Source organism: Heptranchias perlo, chromosome 1, assembly GCF_035084215.1.
Source record: "Heptranchias perlo isolate sHepPer1 chromosome 1, sHepPer1.hap1, whole genome shotgun sequence".
NCBI lineage: Eukaryota > Metazoa > Chordata > Chondrichthyes > Hexanchiformes > Hexanchidae > Heptranchias > Heptranchias perlo.
The window spans coordinates 142,503,201-142,528,331 of record NC_090325.1 but is presented as its reverse complement, the minus strand read 5'-3'; the positions used below and the strand labels follow the sequence as shown (position 1 = coordinate 142,528,331).

Here is a 25,131-nt window from a genome sequence, read left to right as displayed (position 1 = left end):
TTTAGTTTCGTGGATAGACTGGAGAAACTGGGTTTGTTGTCCTTGGAACAGAGACAGTTGCGAGGAGATTTGATAGAGGTATTCAAAATCATGAAGGGTCTAGACAGAGTAGATAGAGAGAAACTGTTCCCGTTGGCGGAAGGGTCAAGGACCAGAGGACATAGGTTTAAGGTGATTGGCAAAAGAACCAAAGGTGACATGAAGAAAAACTTTTTTACACAGCGAGTGGTTAGGATTTGGAATGCACTGCCCAAGGGGGTGGTGGAGGCAGATTCAATCATGGCCTTCAAAAGGGAACTGGATAAGTACTTGAAAGGAAAAAAATTGCAGGGCTACAGGGATAGAGCGGGGGAGTGCGACTAGCTGGATTGCTCTTGCATAGAGCCAGCGCAGACTCGATGGGCCGAATGGCTGTAACCTTTCTATGATTCTGTGTTATCGTACACTAGTTGATCTCCCATGGCTTTGCTCATGGACAAAAATGTAAAAAACTCTGACTTCCTGCCTCTGCGTGGACTGTTCGGGAGCCGGAGAACCTGGAATCAAGTAGGCAGGGAGAGGCAGTCACACCACTGGGAACCAAGTAGGTAGGTTGACAAAGCAGGCAGAGGACTGGGAATCAAAGAAGTAATTTTATGAAACCACAGTCCGGGCAGAGAACAATGCCTGTCAGGAACACATAACGGGAATTTACGCACATGGTCCCTACAGTTTTCTGTCCATTAATTTCAGTGTACCTTAATTCTCGTTATGCAGTTCCAGCAGGTGATACTCCCCACCGGGAGTGTGGATTCATAAAATTATGCGTTAAATGTGCGATGCAGAGTATTAGGAATTAGGCGGGCAAGCAAGGAGAGGCAAATGAAGTGTGTCTCAGTCCTCCTTCCCCTGTTTGTCACCCTTGTCAGTGCCTATGATTTCAAAGATTCTTCTGCACTGTGCAAAGAGCTTCCATTTTCCTTGTAACATACACAGAATAAATTGTGGAAATGGGAAAGGTAACAGACTATGGCAACTTCATAGCCTATGGACAAAAAAGGGCTGCTGCCTTATGTAAATGAAGTAAACGTAAAAGAAAATGTTCCAGAAAGTCAGCGGGAGTGAAATTGGTCTTCGCCGGTAGTGCAAAACAGACTCGAAGCAAATCGGCAGCCCATTTTATACCATGTTTGATTTTCTTATCCACTGAAGCTAATGCAAAAGAAAATCAGGTGCAGTGTAAAATGAGGGGCCGATTCACTACGAGCTGTTTTTGCGTTACTGACGAAGACCAATTCCACCCCCAATGTTATTTGAAGAAAACAAACAGCACTGCTTTCAGTTTGTAGAATTCAAAATAATTCCTGGTTGTCATTCAATATAAAATTTAGGGATTAGCGTGGCAAATATAATGTATTCTGTTTTCTTGAGTAAAGAAACAGTTCTTGTTATTCTGCAGTATTCAGCAATATGAAATCTGCCACTATTCAAAAATGTATTGGCTTTCAATCATGCTGATTATGTTCTGGTAGTTCCTTATGTGCAAATCTTCATGTTGTTTAAATTTTATTTTCCTGTGCACAGTGAATGGAACCCCAAGCAGTCAGCTGTCTACACCCAAATCCACGAAATCATCCAGCTCCTCCCCGACAAGCCCTGGCAGCTTGAGAGCTCAGAAGGTAAAAAAAATCTTTCTGTCAACATACACATTAAAGATTGGCATTTGCTGAAATTCTCTGCAGCGTCCTAAAAATCAAGTGAGAGCAACGGATAAAGAAAGTGTGGTTTCTAAAAGTTGTTGTTATAAATTGGATAGCCAGGTGGTGAATACTAGAGCCTGGTCTCCAGTTGCTTCCAAGCCTTTATTCTCAGAGATCCCCCTTACACATCGTGCACCCCCTAAATAAACTCCTGCCTATAAATGGACAAAAGAGAGTCCTCAATTGATACCCACCTCCTGAATACAATTAACACTAATTAATATAAATGAATACAGTTAACAGTTGTCACCCATATACAGTGCAGCTCTGCAGCCGTGAATGTGCGTACATTGTGTCCCGCTGGTTCTTAGAGGTCTCTATGACTTGCCATATGTTTCTTGATTTTCACACTCCATTTGGCATGCAAGTTCTCTGGATGAGAGAAGCCAGAAAGTTGCTCCCAGACCTCCAAGATCTCGTCTCCATAGCTGGCTACTAGAAGGTAACTGAGCATGGCCATGAGTGACTTGCCCTCTAATTATCCTCTGTTTGATACCTCTCACTGATGGCATGGTTGAGACTAGAAACTGTGGGGAATTGTGACCGTGGATTGACATTCTCCCACTACAACACCACCACCCTATCTTTGCATAACTTTGCATCCTGCAAAAAATGCCTCCTCAATCACTGGTGTTAGAGCACTTCACCACCAGCCATTCATTCTCCTCCCTTATCCCTCTCCTTAGTGACTCTGGTCTTTTCTCCTCTTTCATCATTCCTATATTGGGCCTATATTCTCTGGAGTTTAGAAGAATGAGAAGTGATCTCATTGAAAGGTATAAAATTCTCAGAGGGCTCGACAGGGTAGATGCTGAGAGGCGGTTTCCCCTGGCTGGAGAGTCTATAACTAGGGATCATAGTTTCAAGATAAGGGGTTGGCCATTTAGGACCAAGATGAGGAAAAGTTTCTTGACTTAGAGGGTTGTGAATCTTTGGAAATTTCTACCTGTGGATGATCAGTTTTCAACGTGCGGGCTGTGGATGATCAGTTGTTGATATATTCAAGACTGAGATCGATAGATTTTTGACACTAAGGGAATCAAGGGATATGGGGATAGGGCGGGAAAGTGGAGTTGAGGTAGAAGATCAGTCATGATCTTATTGAATGGCAGAGCAGGCCATTTCTTATGTTCCAGTTTTGCATGATTAAATATTGTCAAATATGTGATCACTATATTTCATGAAAGCATTTTATAAATTTAAACCAAAGGGTGGAATTTAGTTGGCAGTTGAGTAATAATGTAATGCTGATCAAAAATCTGATTATTTAAATCAGAAGAAGCCAATTTAATTTCAGTTGGAGAACTTACCAAGAATAGAGCAGATAATACTGCATTTATTAGGGCTTGATGAGATACTCTTATCACTGCTCAACTGGAGATTTAACTCCTTAAATCTCAGAATGTTCTTTGAATTTCCATGGCTTTATATACCTAGTCACTTCTATACACACAAACCTTTGACCTCTAAAGTAGTTCCAGTTTCTGTGGCATTACTTTTTTATCTAACGTTAATTCATTTTAATCCTGAAAATGGGATTGGGAAAGAAAATCATGCGGGATCTAAAATGGGCTGCCGATTCATTATCGCCTATTTTGCGCAGCGAAGACCAGTTTCACCCCCATTGTGTTCTGGATAGGTCTGTATGCATATATATCTGAATTAAACTGCATATCATTTATTGGAAACACTTGTATGCAAGTCTCTTGCTTTTTTCATTATCTGTTCTCTGGATGTGGTCCTTGCTGGCAAGGCCACATTTATTACCGATCCCTATTTGTCCTGGCAAGGTGGTGGGACTTCTCCTTGAACTGCTGCAGTCCCTGTGCTGATCGAGCTTCTGCAGTGGTGCTGGGTAGGGAATGCCAGGATTTTGGCCCAGTGACAATGAAGGAATGGTGGTAAAGGTCCAAGTCAGGATGGTGTATGACATGGAGGGGGACTTCATACCACTCTAGTTGTTCTTGGTGGTAGAGGGTTGGGAGGTGCTGTTGAAATAAATGGTATGTTGCTGCAATGCACTCTGTAGATGGTAAATACAGTCACAGCGCATCTTGAGTCCAGTGGCATGGGCTCGGATTAAGTGAATTGCTTTGCCTTGGATGGTGTTGAGCCCCACTCCTGACCTTAGATCAAGGGGAAGGATATTGATGAAGCAGTTGAAGATGGTTGGGCCGAGGACATATCCCTGAGGAACTCCTACAGCAATTTCTTGGGACTAGGATGATTGGCCTCTGACAAACATGATCATCTTCCTTTGTGGCAGGTGTGACTCTAGTCATTGGAGGGTTCTCCCTTTACCCTCACTGACCTTAGTTATGCTAGTGCTCCTAGGTGCCATTGGTCGAATTCTGCCTTGATGTTGAGGGCAGTTACTTTCACCTCTCCTCTGGCATTCAGTTCGAGTCCATGCTTGGATGAAGGCTGCGAAGAGTTCTGGAGCCAAGTGGTTCTAGGAAAATTCAAACTGAGCTATCATTGACACTGTGAGACCGTAGAGAGACTTTACACATGCCCATCTATTGTGTGTTAATTCTATAAACAAATGAGAGCCCTTTGAGGTCTTTTAAAGTACATATTTTTCAATCAGAACAACGGTTGCAATAAATTTCTAAAGTTGAGTATTATCAGCTAAACGTACGGAAATGTATAGAACTACAGAATCTACAAAGAAAGAACTTGCATTTATAAAGTGCCTTATCACATCTTCAGGACCTCTCAAAACACATCACAACTAATGAATTATTTTTAAAGTGCAGTAACTGTTGCTATGTAGACTAACACGTCAGCCAGTTGTGCACAGCAAGGTCCCAGAAGTAGCAAATGAGATGAGTGAGCAGTTAATGTTTGTTTTCTTGGTGGTGTTAGTTGTGGAAGGAATATTGGCCAGGTCACGTCTTTGAATAATGCCATGGGATCTTTTATGTCCACTTCAACAAGCAGACAGCGTCATGGTTTTTCGTCCATTAAAGTTAAAGCTTTGCTGTCTCTGAATGCATCTCTTCTAATCTTTGTTCTAGATCCTTTCAGTGGAATCTGTACCCCTCCACACCCCAGTAATTCCCTTGTGATGGTGTAACCTTCGACTCACTGAGCAACACCATGCGAGATCCTCTAACAGATTACAACATTTATAATATTGTTCAAATAAACTGAAAATTGAGAAATCAAACTGTAGCCCTCAAAAAGTTGATGCTGTTGAGTGTTCCTACCCTGTCTGTGGTGGAGAGCAGAGAGGTGAGAACCCTGTTGCTAAACAAGTTCCTCTGGCATACGATGGGGTAGATTTTAGTCTTTACCGCCTGGGCATTAAGCATCGCCTAGGTGGAGCGGAAAGAACAACGTGGCGGGGAGGATCGCACGTAGGGAACAGAACGCATTTGATTTTCCTGCCATTGAAATGAATGGAAGGAAAATCAAAAATTCTGTTAATTGCGTGCAATTGTCCCCGTCAGGTTTGCCTTCCTGCGCTCCTCATTGGCAATGCTTAATGCCCAGGTGGTAATGACAAAAATCTACCGCAAGATGTTGTAAGAAAATGTAAAGCAGGAAAAATTGTTATTGGCATATTTAGAACTGGACTAGTAGGCTGGTTATATAAAAAAAATACTAAAAAATTATTTTCAGCATTCAAATTGCACAGATTTTGTTTTATATATCTACAAATTAGAACAAGAGAAATCCATTATACTTAATTGGTATTATTCTTGGAATAATCCAGAATACTTTTGTATTCCATCATTTTGGTTCCTCATTCTTCAGTGTACCATTTTGCAATGAAACAGGTGGGCAGGCAACCTGTTCCAAACTTAAGAGATGCATAAGAGTAACATAAGATGATTCCCCATCTAGTTTAGTGTCCCTTTCTGTATGGAGATGCCTTTCTTTGTTGTCTCCTCGACATTGGAGATTGGTAACTCGTTGGGATGAAATTTAACCGCCCCAAGACATACAGGAGAGTATTGGGTTGGGGGGGAGGTGGGTTAAATCGGTAAAAATGTAAATCCCGATCCCAACCCGCCATGAATGCGCTTACTTCCGGTTTAACCGCGGCGGGTTTGGGTACATCCGAGTAACCCGCTCTGGAGAGGCGGGTCAGTGATTATAATATTAAAATGAGGGTCCTTTCCAGTGATTTGAAATTAATGCCTCCTGCACAGGTTTCCCGGGGTTCAGGAAACTCAACATTAAAACGGAGGCGAGATTGAGTGGCACTTCATGGGGCTGATTAAAGTTGAGGTGTTCCAATATGAATAAAGGCTCAGTGCTCACAGATGCTTTTTCAACAGTTTAGTGAGAGTACTTGTCATGAGAGACTTACTTGTAGAATTTGGTGGTGTTGACACAGAGAACATCAGGATGGGTGGCACCGTGGCTGCTTTAGATTGGACTTCAGATGAGGAAGACAATCAGCATCAGCAGCGACAATGGCGTGTTGTGGAGGGAGCTGCAGGTGGACAACAGAGAGGGGAGCAACAGCGGGGTCAAGGTCGCAGGAGGCACTACCCATGTAACAGGGTGTACAGGCAGAGGCTCAGCTTCCTTGACCTCTCACATGAGCAGTGTTTCCAAAGGCGGAGATTGTCACATCAGGTGGTCACAGACATCTGCAGCCTCCAAGAAGAAGACCTTTTCCCACTGGCATTACCAGTTGCTGTGAAAGTCACCACCGCCTTCAATCTTTTTGCCTCTGGTTCCTTCCAGGGCGCCACTGAAGACAGATCGAGCGTCTCTCAGTCAGCTGCACATAAATGCATAAGGCAGGTGACAGATGGGTTCTTTACCAGGTCTAGGAGGTATGTAAACTTCCCCTATGATGACAATAGCCAGAATGAGCGGCCACTTGGATTTTTTGGCTGGCTTCCCACAGGTGCAGGGTTCCATCGATTGCACCCCCGTGGCAATCCAAGCACCTACAGATCAACCAGGAGTATTTGTCAACCACAGGGGATTTCATTCCATCAATGTTCAGCTGGTTTGCAACCACAAGAAAAGGTTCATGCTGGTCTGTGCCAGATTCCCTGCCATGATGCTTTCATATTGCAGCAGGCCAACATCCCCGACCTGTTTGTACCTGGGACCACACTTAAGGGGTGGCCGCTAGGCGACAAAGGATACCCCCTTCAAACCTGGCTGATGACACCTCTGGGGAGGATGACATGTCTACCATCAGCATGCTCAAGATGCACTTCAGGTGCCTGGACAGGTCTGGAGCCACCCTTCTGTACTCGCCAGCGAGGGTCTCTAGGATAATCGTGGTGTGCTGTGTTCTGCACAAAATAGCATAGCAGCGAGGTCCAGAGGTGCAGGAGGAACAAGCCGCTCAGCACGCTTCATCTGATGATGGTCCAATGGAGAGGAGGAGGAAGAAGATGAAGATGAGGCACCCAATGCCAGACCAGCTGCTCACATCACTGCTAGGGATGCCAGGGATGCCCTAATAGCTTGACGGTTGAGTTAGTCACTCACACTGGAACAAAGTAACTACCACATACCCTGCCCCCTCCCCCTCCAACCCCCACTGACACAAAGCAGTCCTTTAACCAACCATCCACCCATTGCACATGCACATGCACCAATTGGTCTCAGTCAATTCAAGTCCTCACATTCATCACCAAGCAACTGAAAACCCAAGTTGGCACTCGCCAGGCAAATATGGTGAACATGGGCTAGTGGTGCAAATTCATAAATTTTACGTGAATAAATAACTAAATGAAACTTAATAACATAGCATTTTCACAAACACCCATGTGCATACCCTCTGTGAACTACAAAGGTTTTCTTTTCCAATCCCTAGCACTCCTACATGGTGCAACCCCTGTGGCTTCAGCAGAGGTAGTGACAGGCTGATCTGATCCCTGCTCTGACTTCTGAGATACTCATGGCCGACGACCGCTGGGTGTTGGCATCCGTGAGGGCCCCGCCAAAAACTGCTTCCCAGGCACCTGTGCAGGAGCCAACTTGGCCAGCGGGAGAGGAGGCAGCATGTCAGGTACTGGTTGAGGGAGGGGCAACGGGTGAGATGTGGGAGTGCTTTGAGTGGAGTCCCTACTTCCATGTCCCCTTTCGCCATCAACCTGGGCCAGCAGCAGATCACCCCTATCTCTCAGCGGGAGATCAGCTTGGAGCAGATCAGTGATGGCCATGTAAGGCCACGGTTCAGGTATCTGTCATCCTGTTTAAGACGGCAGAAATGTTGGCATCCATAGTTTGCATGGCTGTGGTCAGGACTTGCAAGGACTGATTAGATTGCCTCGATTGAAGTTCCTCGGTGGAGGCCGTGCTATCCACAGAAGACATCCTAGCAATGGCCTGCAACATCAATCCACAAATGCTGGAGTTGGACTCCTACATCCTCTGTCCTACTGTGGACAGTGTGCCTGGTATGACTGCCAGTACCTCGCACATTTGCTGCTGACCCTCTATCACTCCCCTTTTCATTGATAGCCCCCCGGGTTAAGCATCGCTGTCCAGGTGAGAAGAGCTTGGAGAGGAGTGCGGCCTCGGACATAGACTCTCCACAGCTGACCCTAACACCACTCTCTACTCATGCTCACTTATGAACTGTGATTCACCAGGTGAGAACGCACCTAACTCTCTAGCAGGACCCACCGATGTGCTTGTATCTGTGCTGGTGCTTGTAAACACGTGTCCTGTGACAGTGCACCCTCAGAAGGAATCAGCTCCTCTGAGGAAATGTCGTCTGGAAGGGCCACGGGCTGCTGTTCTTCACATGATGGCCCTGGAGGAGAGAAGAGACGGATATGAATTAGTAATGGCAATGTAAAAATGTTGAAATTCAGCATGACTAAGGTGATCATATTTCACTCGGTGCTGAAATCAAGTCAATGTGACTGAGCCTTGTATGAGATTTAGCTCAGAGATATTTAATGCTGTCACCATGCAGCAGTGAAGTCGGAGTCTCTCCATCTCCGATGGTCATGGACGCTGATATGCCACTTGTCTCCATGGCCTCATCCTCTGCAGATGTCATCTGCACAATCTGTGCTGGACCACCTCCAGTCCTATCCCTCTTCCTTGTATTTTTGGCTCTCTTCTCCTGAAAGGGGGAACGACAGACGTATGAGTGTCTGTAAGGCTTGTGTTCATCCGATGCATGCTTTGCTTTCGGTGAGGGTGACTATTGGGCAGATGCATCACGAGTGTCACTGGCATGCATTTGAGGATGTGTGCTGAGAATCGGGTGAGCTGACTGAGGTGGGATCAGATTGCATAAGGATTGGAGTGAGTGGCAGTGGTGGATGGAGAAAGGGGAAGGGGAGGAAATGCATTGAAAGGGAACGATGGGTGCTGCTGAGACTTAAGTGGTTGTGAGGAGTGATGTGATGGAGTACGCTTGACAATACAGAATGAGAGGGGGTGGGGTGCACTACAGGATGTAGGTGAATCTGTAACTGTGCTCACCTTTCCTGACCTAGATAATCATTAAACTGCTTCCTGTGCTGGATCCAGGTACGGGGCACTATAATCCTCCTGCTGACCTGCTCAACCAGTTCTTGGTCACAGCAGCAGGTCTTTTCTTGCCGTTGCTTGGGAAGAGTACCTTTATCATGGCCCTTAGTGCACCCAACAGGACATCACATGTGGCCTCATTGAAGCGGGGCGCAGCCTTTGACCATCCTGACTCCACCTGTGAATTTTTCACTCTCTTTTGAAATGCTCCCAATTCCTCCAAATTCCATCTTTGCTTTTGGCCCTTTAAATAGTCGAGGTGAAATTGATTCATGCAGGTGTACATCACGGCCGCTCAAGTGCATTGGAAACGTGAAACCCGGAAGCAAAATGATTGCGGTATCCCTGTTGAAATCGGGCATTCCCACGATCTTCCACGTTTCACGCCCGCTATCATCCCCCGCTCAGATCTCGCCTCTGCGTTATTATCGGGCCTGTAACGTGGGAAACTGCAAGTGCAAACCTTCATGCTGTCACCAACAAACTACCTCACCTCTGTGTCCCCTCTAATTTGCTGCAGTCTGAGACTCTTTCCCATTGAAATAATGTTATTTACTCAGTCCCTACTTAGAGTTTTCTGTCATCAACCCTTCTCTGGAGAGCTCACGATAACAAGTAGGAATACCATGGGCTGCAGGAAATCAGTTCTGTGACTCATTTGGATGACAAGTTTTTATGTACTTCATATTAATTAATATGGAAATGTTACCATGTAACATTAAAGGAGAAGGATAAGTCAGGAATATAAATGTAAATATCGTTCTCCCCCGCCATTGAAAATAGAGAAATGGGTACAGGATTTTACTCTCCTGCACTCACCAGCCCATGATTTTCCACCCACCTTATCTTAACGGGCAAAAAATCATGGGCTGGCAAGCTGATAAGCGGAAAATCCAGGTTCGTCTCTGGTCTGGGTAGGGACTATGCAATATTTTGTTGTTGATTTTCATCCCTGTGGATACCCAGTATTTCTGGTCTTCCTTGCACCAGGGATTGAAACCACTGATATCAGGAAGTGCTGCATAGGGGATCCTGGTAACTTAGCGCAGCATTTATATTTGCCGTTTTGTGCTGCTGCTTCCAGAGGAGTCCAGTAAGACCACTTCCAGAGGCAACAGTGCCACCCCTTTACATTACAGCAGCACTGATTGTGAAGGGGACATTAGTTGCAAATTGCAAATAACCCAGTGTTTAAATAGTTCATAGATTGAAAGCAACAGCAAAAGTGTCAAATTCAAGTGTTCTTCAAATGTACTGAATTACATTGTACTACAACCGCTTATTAAAGTGTGTGGTGTTCCTTCCAAGAATAACATCCATCCGACTGAAAACAATTGGGTTTGAAATGTAAACCTAGAAAGTGACAGTTTGGGAAACTGGAAACATGTTATTATAAGTGAGAGCATTCATTAGTATTGACATTCAACTAAGTGCTGTTCCTTTGTCTCATTTTTAAGACATGGCAGCTGGATGTCTTGTCTTGATTATGGTGTTTGCTGTGACTTTAAATAATTGTTTTGGTAAAACAGGTCTCACGTGTAAAAAGAATAAAAGAAATTGTGATGCAAATGTCAGATCAACCTTGTAGCAAATAGTTGATAGTGTGCGACAAAGCCACGGTGCAATCAAAGAGCTCAGATGTCATCATTAACTGTGAGAGTTAAGCCAGAGCAGTTTATCAGCATTCTCTAGTACTGAGATTGTTTTAACACCTATCTGAAGAGTTTTTTTTTAAACCAGGCATCATTCACCCAGTAATGGACCCTACCCAACATATTTAATGTCCTGAATGGACAAGATATGCCAAATTCCCTCCACCACCATCCTAAGGTAGTTCAGTATATCAATCCAACCTTTAAACCTATGCTATTCAAATGTGGCCAGTTGCTCTACAGATGGCATTCTCATGGTCCCAGCAGAAAGATTACAGCATTTTATTATCTCTCTCTATAGTTACTGTCACCTCTTAATTGAAAGACAGTTCATTTGAATTACGTAATAAATCAAATTTTTTTGCTTGTTTTTTAACGTTTCCATTTGAATTATGTTGGCTAATTCAAATTATTGGATCATTCTAATTTTTTCATGCAATCATTTACTGAATAATCAGGAATGGACTGTATTCTTATAACCTTCAGCACGGTTCTCATCTATTTCCTATTTTTAAGTTTTAATCAATTTAGTGCCAATTGTGTGCGCAGGGAGTCTATTCCACATCCCTGCTACTCTTTGGGGAAAAAATGTCTTCTAAACTTTAGTCTTGTTAATTTTGTATTCATGCCCTCCGGTTCTGTCATCTGTTCACCTGTGCTTTGTTCAGAGATTGCTTAATAAGGATGATTGCCATTGAGGGAGGGAGGCTACCATTAAGAGATTTCTTTAGCAGATATAATTCGGTATGATTTTTATCTAATGAGACTACGGCTGCTGTTTTCTCATCTTCTGTGTGGGTTTCCGTGTTTTTGAGTTGTCTATATCACGTGACAAAAAAGAGGGTGGTATGACCTTTATAATATTAGGTTCTCACATCCAGTATCATGTGATAGGAAGCAATGCACTTTGTGTCTGTTACGTGTAACCAAATGAAAACACTCAAACCCAAGCATCTTTATTGTAGTGGCTGATTTTGAAGATTCAAACTTGCTGAATATATGACTAAAATGCTCCCAGCCCTGCCCTCTGCTAATCCCATTAGATAACTAGTGACTAGGAAGAACAGCAGATCATGACATACTCCCTGTTTTTCCCTATGAACCTTCCCTTCGCATTGTGGCTGAAGTCCGGGGCAGGTGAGGCTTAAACTTTCCTTGTAAGTGCAAGGAAGCACTCCTGCTACTCCTCGCTCTACAAGGAAAGTAAAAAAATCTTACCTTAAATGGCGTCTTCTGGTTCTGCGTCCTCTTCTCGCTGTCCTCACCTGGCCGAAAAGCCACAACGGCTCTCCCATTCGGGCTACCATTAAAATTGCAGCTGGTGCTCAATTACATCATTGGAACCCGATCTGCACGTTTAAAGCAGGACCCCGCCAGCTTTAGGTGGATGCCCTTGCCACCCACTATAAGAAAATTCAAATCTGACACCAAATATGGTTGCAACTAGTCCATTTATTATGTGACAACAAGACTTAACTTCGGCCTTAGAATACACACTGTTCGAGCAAGAGCATACAAGAAAAGAAACGACAATTACCCCGTTCTTTCCTCGGGTAGAGGGAAGTAACCTCATGATTCTGCGTCCTATACCTCTACAAGCCTAAGTTGTCTAAAGCCCCATTCTTACAGTGATCACGTCACGTACGCACAAATTGTTGTTCCCAGCTGCCTGTCTTTCAGTTGTTCCAGGCTATGGAATGTGTAGGCCTCCCTTATCAGTGTCTGAACTCCCTCAGTGCCTTGTTTCTCATCCTTGAAGCAAACATGCTGTAAAAACAAGTTTTAGAAGCATCCTTTGTTAGCTATATCCCTCTGCCTTATGGGTAGTTTAACTTGACCATTTCTGTCTTTTTAGCTGTGTATGTGTAAATGCTTAATCTAATTTCTATAAGCATGAGCTGGTTATATGTATCAGAACGCCTAACCCAAAAGTGAGTGGTTTATATGTTTTATATATTAATTCACCTAAACGAAACATAAGTTTTTTATACTAGAAAAATATCATGTAAAAGGCTTAATCTTACACTGCCCAGAAGAGCAGGTTAAAATTAAAGATGACAGGTTCTATGTGGAACATTGGTGGAAAAGTCAGCAGGCCGATTTTAATTGTCTGCCAGCCCAGTTTCCGCCAGGCAGGTAGGGTTAAAATTGCCCCTAGATAGTTCGCCTTAGAATCATTTAAGCTAAAGGGACTCCAGATTGACTCTTTATTAGTTTCTGGCTAATTGACCTGCTCTATTTGTGGTTTAAAGGTTTTATAATTAACAAAAGGTTAAGCCATTCTTCGACTGTCCTTAGATTGAAAAAGTGTTATTTTCTATTGAATAATTACCACTAGACAAAAGTCTTGAAAAATGTGGTAATGTATTCCAGTTATACAACATGAGAAGTAATTTAATTGCCAAATGAACTTATTAAACACTGCATTGTACAGAGGCCGAGACATTGTTCACAATTCACCAGTTTGTTGGGTGGGAAATGGGAGTTGAAGACACCAATATGAAGACACCAAGACACACCTGTTCGATCCGCACCGAAAGTGAGTCGCACATCCTATTGGTTTGGGCAGCCTTTAGTCATCCCGGGCACCCACTTGAAAGAAGCAAAAGCCTATTAAAATATTTAAATCAGGGAAAGTAATCGTGAAGACAGCAGGAGGTGCAAAGTGTGGCAGTAGCAACAGAAAATATGGAGTGGTGTGGTTCAGTGATTGGAGGAGGGTGAGGGGAAGCAGGGGTGAAAAGGCTTGAGAGTACGAGGGCTACAGTTAGTGCAGTGTTGAGCAGAGAGATGAGGGTTAGAATTCTTACCTTAACAACCTTGGTTAAGTCATTAAACTTCTTTCTGCATTGCAACCAGGTCTTGGGTGCATTGCTCCTGCCCTCAGTTTCAGCCACTTCTTCCAATTGACCCTTCTTCCATCCCATTGGGAGTAGTGTCTCCCTCCACCTGACCTCCTCCACAAGGACCTCCAATGTAGCATCAGAAAATCTGGGGGCCCTTGAATCATCAGCTCTTCCAGCCATTTTGTGCCTTTAAAATTCCTTTTTAATCATTGCAGTCAAGGTACACCTCCCCTTTAAAGGTGTAGGCTGCTTTTAAATGGTGTCAAGGACGCCCGATTTCCCACCCCACCCCCCACCCATTAGGCAAGCAGCCAATTAGCAGCATAGATAGCACTGCAGCTTTCCTCTTTTAATGTAATGAGGAAGAGGGACCAATATGGTGTGGTCCTTATGCTCACTTTAACAGTCAGCATGCGCTCCGCACATTTCGCGCACAAAGTCGGGCGAAAACCAACTTATTGGCCTAATAGAATATACTCTAAAAACTTATATGATTGCCAGGTCAGTTGGGAAAGAAAGGAACACCTGCAGGATATGGAGGAAATACTAACTAGAAGTAGATTCTACCCACACTACTGAAGCATGCCTCTGAGTTGGTTGCCCACAGAACATCATTGACACATCCCACAGAAATCTTCCCAGGCCACACCATTTCAACTGTTTAGTTGAGTAGAATAAGAAAATGTAAGACTAAAATATATGTTAACATAAAAAAACCTTTATAATTCATACCAAGATATTCCATTTCTAGAGCAGGTATTTCTGTAAATTTTTGTATGTTAATTGTAATTGATATCCTATTCCAAAGGCATCTGAATGTTGGGCCTCCCAAAGCTGTTTTTTCAGTAGAGTGATGCAGTATGTCATTTGGAGTCACCAGTTTAGGTATTTACTTGTGGTGTGATAAAAGTAGACATTTTCACATTAATATTTTGTTTCATCAACCTGAAAGTCAAATCTTTGTTTCAATACAATTTTTCACTAATATTGTATAACTTAATGAAGCAGTAATTACATTGAATTATAATGTGAGCTTCTAGCAGTAATGTCTCTTTGCATGAAGCAGTACAATTATGATTTCAGAAGACAGTGTCAATTTAAACTTATTCGCATAGTTATTTTTCTATTGCTCCAGCTGCTGTAGAAACCACTCCACTATTTCTACATCACCCAAGATACTATTGGAGGAGTATTTCATTTAGGAACTGAATTCTCATACAGTGCTTTTATATTACAGAACTGTTTCAATAATCAATTGTGCAGTAATATCGCATAGTCCCAAAGATATGGAACCTGCCCTGATTTTACAAAGGAGTCATTTCTGTTGGGCCTCGTTTACTCTATTGTCCCCTTATCCTATATATATGGTTAAGAAGGCATACAGGATACTTTCCCTTATTAGCCGAGGAATAGAATATAAGATCAGGGAGGTTATGTTAGAACTGTATAAAACACTAGTTAGGCCACAGCTAGATAACTTTGTACAGTTCTGGTCACCATATTACAGGAAAGATGTGATTGCTCTAGAGAGGGTACAGAGGAGATTTACAAGGATGTTGCCAGGACTGGAGAATTTTACTTATGAGGAAAGATTGGATAGGCTGGGGTTGTTTTCTTTGGAACTGAGGAGGCTGAGGGGAGATTTAATTGAGGTGTATAAAATTATGAAGGGCCTAAAGAGTGGATAGGAAGGACCTATTTCCCTTAGCAGAGAGGTCAATAATGAGGGGGCATAGATTTAAAGTAATTGGTAGAAGGATTAGAGGGGAGTTGAGGAGAAAATTTTTCACCCAGAGGGTGATGGGGGTCTGGAACTCACTGCCTGAAAGGGTGGTAGAGGCGGAAACCCTCATCGCGTTTAAAAAATACTTGGATATGCACTTGAAGTGCCGTAACCTACAAGGCCAAGGACCAAGAGCTGGAAAGTGGGATTAGGCTGAATAGCTCTTTTTCAGCAGGCACAGATACAATGGGCCGAATGGCCTCCTTCTGTGCCATAAATTTCTATGATTCTAACTCAACCAAGGCCGGTTCACCCATCACCCCTGTGCTTGCTGACCTACATTGGCTACCAGTCCGGCATGCCTCGATTTGTGATCAAATCCCTTCATGGCCTCGCCCCCCCGCCCCCCGGTCTCTGTAACCTCCTCCAGCCCTACAACTCTCCGAGAGCTCTGCGCTCCTCCAATTCTGGTCTCTTGCACATCCCCGATTTCCTTCGCTCCACCATTGACGGCCATGCCTTCAGCTGCCTAGGCCCTATCCTCTGGAATTCCCTTCCTAAACCTCTCCGCCTCTCTACCTCTCTCTCCTCTTTTAAGTCGCTCCTTAAAACCTCCCTCTTTGACCAAGCTTGTGGTCACCTATTCCAATACCTCTTTATGTGGCTCGGTATCAAATTTTGTCTAGTAACGCTCCTGTGAAGGGCTTTGTAATGTTTTACTACGTTAAAGGTGCTATATAAATGCAAGTTGTGGTTGTTGATGTTGCCATCATGGACTGCTTGTGGCTGCAGTGTGGTAAAGTAAATGCTGCATTAAATTCATCAGATTTAAATGTTTATCCCCTGATTTGCATACAGATGCAGAGTGTGAGCTGAATCTGAAGCATTATCACTGAGGTGTCACTGCACGACTGGGATTAATTATCGTGTCTAGTTTAAGATAGCAGGAAAACTGACATCTTCAAATAAAGTGTGAAAAAAAACATCTGGACTAGTACTGAATCAAACAGCTTTAACACTTCTGATGAAACACCTTCTTCATTGTGTTGCAAGAGTAAGAAGTCATTATCGTGTCTAGATTTGAAATTAGAGTGAAGGAAGAAAGTACAATTAACAATTACCTGTCCTTTTAAAGCAATTTGTTCTTTAAACAGTAATGGGCATGTGTGAGTGGTGATTCAAAGCTTAGAGCTGAAGTAGTTTATTTTAGAACAGTTCACAAAAGACTCCAAATTTGGCTTTGTTCAGATGAGTCCCTACTTAGTGACATCAGTCTCTCTTTTTCAAAGTATTTTGTTTTTCAATTTTGTGTTTTAGCACAGTGAAAAGGGAACACAATAACTCAGTACACAGACAATGATTGAATGAAGTGCAGGTGGATGTAAGAGGAATAAGTTTGTACACCTCAGTTAATGGAGGCTATTTATTGATGATCGACACACTTAAGTTCGTGGCCACAGTAGATATGCTTCTTTGACCTGCGAGGACTATACATTTCAGTTGGGTCCAAACACCATTAAGTCATTCTGAGCATTAAGAGCTTTTCCTCATCATAGGCAAAGCAGCATACATTGCAGAGGAGAGGAACTATACGATAAAGGTTAAACTAAGCGATAGAGGAGATTTGCTATTTCAGGCGGAGGAAGGGAATCTGGGGGCACAACCATTTCTGCAGGGGTTAAGAGCAGGGAGAATGGTTCTAAGGGTCCCAAACCAGCCTGTCTAGGGTCAGGTTCCATCTACACTTGTGGTGTGCCCAATGTTCAACAATACCAGAAGTGCCCTACCATCTACCACCCACATTAGCATAAGAATTGAATAAAAGAACTTGGGCTAGCTTGACTGGTGAAAGCACATTCCCAGTTTCTATTTTGTTTGAGCTATTTTCCACAGCTTCTGAATCTGTGCAGATCATAATGACAAAACTGTAAAATAAAAGGGAAAAACTGCAAATGCAGGAAATCTGAAATAAATGGACATCTGTAAAGAAAGAGACAGGTGATTGATATTCTGGGTGTGTAACCCCTCATCAGAACTGAAGAGTGAAAGACACAGCCATTTTAGTAGGGTTGGAAAGTAGGAGAGAAAAGGGGGTATGGGGAGGAGGAGGAGGAAGAGGGTGGAGGGGAAGAAAATCATCAGATGCACCAATCACGGAGAGGGATTTAATCGGTTAAATTCCTGTAGCTAACGACCTAAAAATCATCAGTGAGATGATGCAGAGATATAAGATGGGCTGAAAAGACAGGAGAGGTTCATTCAAAGAACAATGTGAGAATAAAAAAGGGAAAAAAGACAAGCTGAAAATGCAGCAGAAATGAAATTAAAGCAGGAAATGCAAGTGAAACGTGACATATCTACCAATTATGAGAAGAGGGTAAACACAGGACCATACCATGGGCTCAGACTCCTGCTAGCGTTAGGCTGTGATAAATGGTTTCTTTGTGACGTGGGGAGGGTCTGTTAGTGTCTGAGGGGAGAGGAAGCAGGTTGACATTCGGCTTAGCTTGATTTTCTGTTTTAATTTCACATCTGTCCTCGCATCCCTCCTCCTCCTCCTCTCCACTCCCTCCCTTCTCCTTCCCTCCCTCCCTTCTTCCCTCATACCCTTTCTCCCCATTATCTCCCTTCCTCCTACACTACTCCACTCCTCCTCCCTCTCCTCCTTCCCCCTACCCTTCCTCCCCTTCCTTGCTCCTTTCACCTTCCTCTCCCTTTCATGCTCCTCTTCCCTCCCTCTGTCCTCCAATTGTACCCGCTGAAATCATTTGACCTAAAAATTATGCTTGGTATTGACTGCCTATGTCCAACGTCATGGGAGAAAAACAAGGGGATGAAATTGGCACTCAACAACAGTGCAAAACAGGCAACAGCGAATCGGCAGCCCGTTTCACACCACACCCAATTAAGGTCAATGGAAAAGTAAATCGGGCAGGGTGTAAAACAGGCTGCCGATTGGCTATCTCCCATTTTGCGTTATTGCCCATTTTGCGCTATCATCGAACACCAATTTCATCATCCTAATTTCTTAAAAAAACACATGGGTGAACACAATCCCCCCTTTGTGTATTAATAACACTGTTTTGCATCTGCTGCCAGAACATTCGCATCATCATTGTATCTGTTGGCTGAGGCAGGTCTTTGCTTTCAAAAAATTGTCTTGGATCAGAATATGTCATTTCTGATGCTACAGTGGGAAGCAAGTTATCCAATGAATGTTGGTCTAGCTGGCTTTCGTACCTGGCTTTTCAAATATGGCATCCAATTCCTATCAGTCTGAGTATACATTCAGTCCTTATTAGTCTGCATGTCATCTCTGGCAGTCTGGTGACAGTCTCGCTTGCTGAGCTTAGCTACTGTTTTCCGATTCTTCGGGGGCTGAGGTTAGGGAGGGATGGTTGAAGGAATGAGATTTAATGAGCTACCCAGGAGACTGACATTCTGAATGCGTCCTTCGGGTACCGAATAGCTTTTTTTATCACATTCCCAACACTGCTGATTTACCATGAGATTTGAAACATCACATGCGAGAATGTGACAGAGCTTCAAATACAGAAGTGTGATAGTTGTGGGAGTTGGCAGTTGCAGAATTGATCTTTTCAAGCAACATACATTGGAAGTAGTGTAATGTATTTGATTTTCTCTAACAATGCCTCTCACCCATTTTGACCTCTCTTCTTCATTTATTTTTCATTCTTTCATTTATCTCCCATCAGCTTTCCTTCTCATGTTGTAGTTTTCCATTATGGGTTTTATTCTAGTAGCCGTTACATTGAATATAGCATAGTGTGAAAGTGGAAATGGCCATTCAGCCCACTAAACAATTTCCTCCACGTTGCACAGTCTACTCTGTCATGGACAATACCCAACTTATTTCATTTCCTGGGGAAAGGTTCTGCAAAGTTTCCTCTTGCTCTTACACCCTCCCCAAATGAAAATTAATCCGGAATATGTATCTAACCTTATATCCTACTTTAAACAGATTACAGATCTGCATGGTCCCATCCGGTCAGGAACCATCCTGTTCCATATAGCATCCAATTTCCATTTTTTGCTTACAACATATAAGTTCCATTCATAAACACATATTCATCCATCACTTTTTCAAAGCCAAAGGTCTTAGTCAACATAGCACAAATTGCTTTATCTGAGAATTTATTTCACCTACCCATGGCACTGTGGAAATGGAGGAAGGGAATCTTGTTCTTTGTTTTCTGGTGGTGTTATTTTTGCAGAATATTCCTACTGTAGCCAATTTAGAGGATGACAAACTGCTGGTTTTGCTGACTTCATGCAGGAACAGAAGCAGGCAGTCCTCAGGGAACCCAAGTGGCAATCGAAGTAACCACTTTTGCACATATAACAATGGTGCAACCACCGCCCAAGATGTTCGGGACAATCCTGACCAACATTTAACAAGATCTAGCTTGTCAACTTCCCATTCCCTTGTGCTCTTTTCAAAACCACTCTCCCTCTTCTTTTTTAATGCCCCACTTCCTGCTTTTGTATTAAAGTTCTGCCCCGTACTGTTTCTAAAATCTTACTACTCATTCTGTTATTAAAATCACGTTCCCCATTCTTTTACTAAAGTCCAGCTCCCCATTCTATTAAAATCACGTTCCCCATTCTTTTACTAAAATCCAGCTCCCCATTCTATTAAAATCCAGCTCCCCATTCTATTAAAATCCAGCTCCCCATTCTGTTAAAATCTAGCTCCCCATTCTATTAAAATCCAGCTCACCATTCTATTAAAATCCAGCTCCCCATTCTGTTGTCAAAGTCCTTCTCCATGTTCTGTTATTAAAGTCCATGGGGTAGAAATTCGATTGCATTTTGCCCAGTTTTAAGGCGCTAAATCGACGTTACACGTATCAATGTCGCGGTGGGATGTCCCACGTTGGAACTGCAGCCGCCATCATATTAATTAAGGTGCTCCTTAGATGTCCCTGGTGGCTGCCTGAAATGAATGCTGAGCTTATTAAAATATTTAAATAGGAGTCCTGCGCTTGTAGTAGGACCCTTTTGGAAAATTTGTTTCTGGGAGCATTTGATTCGATTATTCTTAAGCCCTTTGCTCTCTGGGATAATCTTAGAGTAGTTGGCGGTTTTGGCAGAGGGGAGTGAGGCCACCGGTAGAGCTTAAGAACATAAGAAATAGGAGCAGGAGTAGGCCATTCGGCCCCTCTAGCCTGCTCTGCTATTCAATCAGATCATGGCTGATCTTCGACATCAGCTCCACTTTCTCGCCCAATCCCCATCCATATCACTTGATTCCCTTAGAGTCCAAAAATCTATCGATCTCAGTCTTGAATATACTCAACGACTCAGCATCCACAGCCCTCTGGGATAGAGAATTCCAAAGATTCACAACCCTCTGAGTGTAGAAATTTCTCCTCATCTCAGTTCTAAAAGGCCGATCCCTTATCCTGAGACTATGCCCATTAGTTCTAGACTCTCCAGCCAGGGAAAACAGCCTCTCAGCATCTATCATGTCAAGCCTCCTCAGAATCTTATATGTTTTCATGAGATCACCTCTCGTTCTTCTAAACTCCAGAGAGTATAGGCCCATTCTTCTCAATCTCTCCTCATAGGACAACCCTCTCACCCCAGGAATCAATCTAGTGAACCTTCGTTGCACCGCCTTTAAGGCAAGGATATCCTTCCTTAAGTAAGGAGACCAAAACTGTACGCAGTACTCCAGGTGAGGTCTCACCAAAGCCCTGTACAATTGCAGCAAAACTTCCTTACTTTTGTACTCCAACCCTCGTGCAATAAAGGCCAACATGCCATTTGCCTTCCTAATTGCTTGCTGTACCTGCATGCTAACTTTTTGTTTTTCTTGTACGAGGACACCCAAATCTCTTTGAACACCAACATTTAATAGTTTCTCACCATTTAAAAAATATTCTGGTTTTCTATTCTTCCTACCAAAGTGAATAACCTCACATTTCCCCACATTATACTCCATCTGCCACCTTCTTGCCTACTCACATAACCTGTCTATATCCCTTTGCAGACTCTTTGTGTCCTCCTCACAGCTTACTTTCCCACCTAGCTTTGTATTGTCAGCAAACTTGGATACATTACACTCGGTCCCTTCATCTAAGTCATTAATATAGATTGTAAATAGCTGAGGCCCAAGCACTGATCCTTGCGGCACCCCACTAGTTACAGCCTGCCAACCTGAAAATGGTTGATGAGATCCAGCCAGATGAATAGCTTGAAATGTTTGAGATTTGTACACAACATCCCTTCCTTCAATAGCTAATTAACAGTTCAAATCACTATAGTAACCAGTCTGGTTTCATTGTTGAGAAAACAATGCTGAACTTACCATTACAGAAATATCCTGAGTTTAAAAAATCAGCTCAGGCAACACAGACAAAATCAAATTCATTTCAGCAGCAAATCCAACCAAGTAAATGGATCCTGGTCCTTATAGAGACAGAAAGTTAAAAGAATTCTTGAGGCACTTTTACATTGCTGTTTGTTAATTTCAGATTCCAGTCCGTGAGCTGGCTCCTAGCATTTACACTGCTAAAACTAGCTCCCTTGTCTCAGTGACACAACTGCATATCCAAATGTTGAGGGTCTGTGATTCTGTTGCCAGGCTAAGAGAGCTAGATTAAGCAGTGCAAATGCAGAAAGTCAGTACACAGATGCCAGACTCTTGTCTCAAAACTAAATAATTGTCAGTGTAAAAGTACCTTTAATGTTGCCCAATACCCCTGACCTTTTGTGTATTGGAATTTCAAGTGTTCTGTTCATTAGAGTGGGAATTCTTGTACAGTGTCAGCCAGGGTCAGGAAGGCAGTAAGTTCTGATTCCCAGAAATGCTTGCTGCTGTACTTATTTAACCTGTGGTAACTACAGAGAAAAGTTCAGAGCTTTCAAATTATTTTTATGTAAAATAATTTTCAATAAGTTTCTGAAGGTGAATAATTTAAACTAGAATGTGGAAGAAAGAAGTTGCATTTATATAACACACCAGACCTCAGAAACACTTCACAAGCAATTATTTACTTTAAAATGTCATAACAATTACATTCGAGGATGCAGCAGCCCGTTTGTACACCACAAGATCCCACAAATTGGTGGTTGAGAGTGAGGACACTGAGAGAATTCTATGCTCTTTGTTGAATAGTGTCATGGGATCTTTTATATCCATCTGGAACAGGTGCATGGGGCCTTCATTTAACAACTTATCTGATGGACAGCACTCCCTCAGTATGACACTGGTGTCAGCCTTTTTTAAATTTCAAAATGTACTTTATTTCATAAAATTTAAGGATACTCACAATTCAATGTAGATATCACAATTACAATTCAAAACAATACAATAAAGATCGCACACAATACGGTTCCATTATTACAATTCAAAGCACAGTACATATCTTTCAATACATGGTGAACACTACAAGGTGGGATGGCCTTACACAGTGGCCTTTCCCCATAGAGCCTTTGCATAGGCCACACTTTGCTTCAGTGCGTCTCGCAGCACGTACTCCTGGACCTGGCAGTCTGCCAGTTGGCAGCACTTGGTCGTGGACAGCTCCTTCAGCTGGAAGACCAACAAGTTTCGGGCGGACCAAAGGGCCTCCTTCACCGAGTTGATGGTCTTCCAGCAGCAGGTGATATCTGTCTCAGTGTGTGTCCCGGGGAACAGCCCATACAGCAGAGTGTCCTGTGTTACCGAGCTATTGGGAATGAACCGGGACAGATACCAACGCATCTCTCTCCACATCTTCTGCGCGAAGGGGCAGCCCATCAGAAGGTGGACGATAGTCTCGTCCCTGCCGCAGCCTCGAGGGCAGCTCGCGCTGGCGCTGAGATGCCGTGCACGTAGGAAAGACCACACTGGAAGAGCCCTTCTCACCACCACCCAGGCTGCATCCTGGTGCCTGTTGGTCATTTCCGGCAACGAGACGTTCTGCCAAGTGGCTTCAACTGTCTGGTCAGGGAACTGCCTGATTGGATCCACCCCACCCTCTCCTTTCCCTGTAAGACCCCCAGAACATTCGTGCCGACCACTGTCTGATGGCCTTTTGGTCGAAAGTGTTACTCTTCAGGAACTTCTCCACCTGGGACAGGTTGGGGGGACTGTCCAGCTGGACGGGACACACAAAGGTGGCCATCAGGGTCAGGGTGGCATTGGGGACACCCTTCCTGCCTTTGCCTGGGGGCTTGTACATGGTGTCCCTGCAGACGTGGTCCACCTTGGACCTACAGACAAAGTGGAAGATGGCTTGGATGACTGTGATGGCAGAGCGGCGGGGAATGGGCCAGACCTGGGCCACGTAGAGCAACACCGCGAGCACCTCACACCTTATAACCAGGTATCTGCTGGCCATGGAGAGGGAGCGCCCCCGCAACCCCTCCCCCCCCCCCCAACACAACATGCCAAACTTGTGTTTGGCCTTGTCGACCCTTTCCAGTTCTTGGTGCAGGCCCGGAGCCCTCCAAACCAGATCCCTAGCACCTCAGGTAGTCGATCCTGAAGGGGACAAAGGATCAGGACTCCCACCTACCAAAGAACATAGTCTCACTCTTACTCCAGCTCGAACTGGTCGCAGATGCCTATCAGTCAGAACAAGACCGCAGAGAGAGGACAGCCCTGCCTGACACCTGATCTGATCTCCAACTTCCACCCGTTGATTAGGACTGCGCTATGGATGTCCATGTAGAGCAGTCAGATCCAATTGCAGATTCCCTCCCCAAACCCCATTTTGGAGAGCACGTCCATCATGTACGAGTGGGATATTAAGGGTATGGTAGCATAGTGGTTATGTTGCTGGACTAGTAATCCAGAGGCCCAGACTAATAATCTGCAGTCATGAGTTCAAATCTCGCCATGGTAGCTGGGGAATTTAAATTCAATTAATTAAATAAAACCCTGGAATTAAAATACTAGTATCAGTAATAGTGGCCATGAAACTACCGGATTGTCGTAAAAACCCGTCTGGTTCACTAATGTCCTTTAGGGAAGTAAACCTGCCGCCCTTACCCGGTCTGGCCTATGTGTGACTCCAGACCCACAGCAATACGGTTGATTCTTAATTGCCCTCTGAAATGGCCCAGCAAGCCACTCAGTTGTAAAATCTCGCTAAAAAAAGTCATAATAAGAATAAAACCAGACGGACCACTAGGCACCGGACACGACAAAGGCAAACCAAGCCCAGTTGACCCTGCAAAGTCCTCCTCACTAACATCTGGGGACTTGTGCCAAAATTGGGAGAGCTGTCCCACAGACTAGTCAAGCAACAGCCTGACATAGCCATACTCACAGAATCATACCTTTCAGCCAACGTCCCAGACTCTTCCATCACCATCCCTGGGTAAGTCCTGTCCCACCAGCAGGACAGACCGAACAGAGGGGGTGGTACAGTGATATACAGTCAGGAGGGAGTGGCCCTTGGGGTCCTCAACATTGACTCTGGACCTCATGAAATCTCATGGCATCAGGTCAAACATGGGCAAGGAAACCTCCTGCTGATTACCACCTACCGCCCTCCCTCAGCTGATGAATCAGTCCTCCTCCATGTTGAACACCACTTGGAGGAAGCACTGATGGTAGCAAGGGCACAGAATGTACTCTGGGTGGGGAACTTCAATGTCCATCACCAAGAGTGGCTCAGTAGCACCACTGCTGACCGAGCTGGCCGAGTCCTGAAGGACATAGCAGCCAGACTGGACCTGCG

The 25,131-nt window shown here is 43.9% G+C and overlaps 1 protein-coding gene and 1 long non-coding RNA gene across 2 annotated transcripts in view; one reads left to right on the top strand and one right to left on the bottom strand.

Moving 5' to 3' along the window:
* The window catches only part of LOC137326795 (uncharacterized), a 36,422-nt gene extending 14,469 nt beyond the window's left edge, over positions 1-21,953 (bottom strand). Inside the window, exon 1 of the long non-coding RNA XR_010964272.1 lies at positions 21,768-21,953. This is a non-coding gene — a long non-coding RNA (uncharacterized lncRNA). The remainder of the gene's footprint in view (positions 1-21,767) is intronic.
* The window catches only part of dclk2a (doublecortin-like kinase 2a), a 434,705-nt gene that overhangs the window by 286,373 nt on the left and 123,201 nt on the right, over positions 1-25,131 (top strand). Inside the window, exon 5 of the mRNA XM_067992182.1 lies at positions 1,564-1,658. Within this exon, the coding sequence (XP_067848283.1) occupies positions 1,564-1,658 (95 nt within the window). The remainder of the gene's footprint in view (positions 1-1,563; positions 1,659-25,131) is intronic.